The following is a 2,064-nucleotide window of genomic DNA, read 5'->3' on the forward strand; positions in this document are numbered from 1 at the left end:
AGGTTTGCAAAGAGCTTTAAGCATATTTTAAAATTTTATTCTAACGACAAAGCTGTGATGTAGGTGCCAATATTATCATCTCCATTTTGCACGTGAGGAAGATGAATCAGACAGAAGTTAAATGACTTGCCAACGGTCATTCAGCTAGTAAGAGTCTGAGGCAGAATTTGAACTCAGGTCTTTCTCACTTTAGCTTCAATGCTCTCCCTTCTATGACACCCGCCTATTTAGCATAGTAGAATTGTAAAAGACTTGCAGAGACTACCCTGCCCTTCCCCCACCCCTTTGTCCTAATGGGTAAATGATCCCCTGACCCCACCTTTCATGCTGCCCTTCTTCAAACACAGCAGCCTCAGGAATGCCTGCTTCAGGTTTTTGTTGTGCAGAATTAGGATAAATGTGTGCACAGAGGGAAAGAGGGGGGCAGCCAACAATGTAATCATTATTATCACCTTGACATTTGGTAGGAACATACTTGCTGCTCCAATGAAGATAAAGATAAAATGAAAGACAAAGAGTAAGTGGAAAGAAATCATTACAATGGTGGCTCTCACATGGGCCTTAGTGCTCACATCCCTGGGAGCAGTGACATGGTGCCCCATCATCCTGGTATGCCTCCTCAGGGAGAGGATAAGTGAGAGACTGGAGGACAGGGATATTAAGAAAGGTGTCAGTGTCCACAGAAGACCAAGAAGGTGGAACACATAAAATTCTCTTTCCTTTCTTCTGACATTTTCAGTGTAGTTTGCAGTGAGTAACATTTTTAGGAGGCCAGAATATATATCCAAATTTCTGATCAGCCACGCTGTATTGAAGAAAAAGAAGAGCCCACAGCTCAGCAGAATGCAGGCAACCACCTGGGAAGTCCTCCACTTAAGCCAGAGGAAGGCAGGGTGGGAGAAAATGGCAATCTTCAGGCAGTAGAAGACACTGAGGCAGGTGGACAGCCAGGTGCTTAGATAGTTACTAAGAGTCCAGCCAGTTTCACGAATTTGAGTTAATGTCACTCCATAATAGAAATCGGGATAGAGCACCAAGGTAACAGCATCAAAAACGACCACACATTGCAGGAAGATCCTGGAGAAGGCCAGATTCATAATGATGAAGTCAGGTAAGGAAATCTTGCTCCTTTTGATCCAGTGGATGCAATTGATAAGCCCAAGAAAGCCATTCCCCCATGTCCCCAGAATGAACTGACTGAAGATCACGAACAAAAAAAAGATTTGGAATGAGTTCAGCATGTCTGCAGTTGGATCTCCCCACCTTGGTAATCTCTCTGTTATCTGCAGCCTTGCTACTGTTCTACAGCTTCTCTGATCTGAGGTAAGTAAGCACACACAGGCACCTGCTTTCCAGTGTCAGTAGTACCTTTTGTCCTTCTCTTACTTGCTTGTGCTGCTGCCTCTGTCCAGAGTGCTCAGAAATTCTTCAGGGTCAGTCTTGCAATTGCTTCTTCCAAACTGTTCTGCTATTGTTCTCTAGTTCAGACCTCAGGCTTGGAGTTTTCTCAATTACTTGGGTAATAAATGCCATTTAGTAGATGAAAGCCCAATAGCTCCTTGCTAAGATGCAAATAGTTGCAGGATTTAGTATCACACAGGGAAGGGAGGGGTCAGAGTCAGAGAAAATGGAGAGTTCAGTTCCACACAGATAATAAGTTTCTATGCCTCATAAAAAGAATGGAATTACTCCTCGATACACTTGAAAGTAGTCTATTGAAGACGTATTTGGAACTCATGAAGGGTAAAGGGATTGGATGGAAGAGCTTTTTTGAAGAGAAACTCTCCCAAAATCATAAACGTATATGTTTGTGTGTGTATGTGTGTGTATCTATACCTATCTGTCTATTTAACTATATATTGCCTTTATCATTTCTGTATGTGAAACGCATGTGAAACTGAAAATCTTGATTATAGTACAGCTCATGTATTTTTTAAAACCATAGAATGAATTCAACATATTAGTTTCAAAGCTGTCCTCCATGTCTTCCTCTCTATTTCCTTCTGTTCTCTTCCCTGTGTTTAAAACAAATATTTTAATAACACTGTTTTTTTCTTTTTTCTT

At 41.6% G+C, this 2,064-nt stretch overlaps 1 protein-coding gene across 1 annotated transcript; it reads right to left on the reverse strand.

Annotated features, from left to right (window-relative positions):
- Positions 1-290: 290 nt before the first annotated feature.
- On the reverse strand, positions 291-1,254 carry LOC114028110 (taste receptor type 2 member 3-like). Its single transcript, XM_027842307.1, has one exon. It carries the CDS (start codon positions 1,239-1,241, stop codon positions 291-293), a length of 951 nt encoding a protein of 316 aa, XP_027698108.1. The 5' UTR covers positions 1,242-1,254.
- Positions 1,255-2,064: the final 810 nt, after the last annotated feature.

Source organism: Vombatus ursinus, unplaced genomic scaffold (genome assembly GCF_900497805.2).
Source record: "Vombatus ursinus unplaced genomic scaffold, bare-nosed wombat genome assembly UNPS02014870.1, whole genome shotgun sequence".
Classification (NCBI taxonomy): domain Eukaryota; kingdom Metazoa; phylum Chordata; class Mammalia; order Diprotodontia; family Vombatidae; genus Vombatus; species Vombatus ursinus.

Coding starts and splice junctions, on each gene's coding strand:
- LOC114028110 (XM_027842307.1), bottom strand. CDS start 1,241: ATGCTGAACTCATTCCAAATCTTTTTTTTGTTCGTGATCTTCAGTCAG.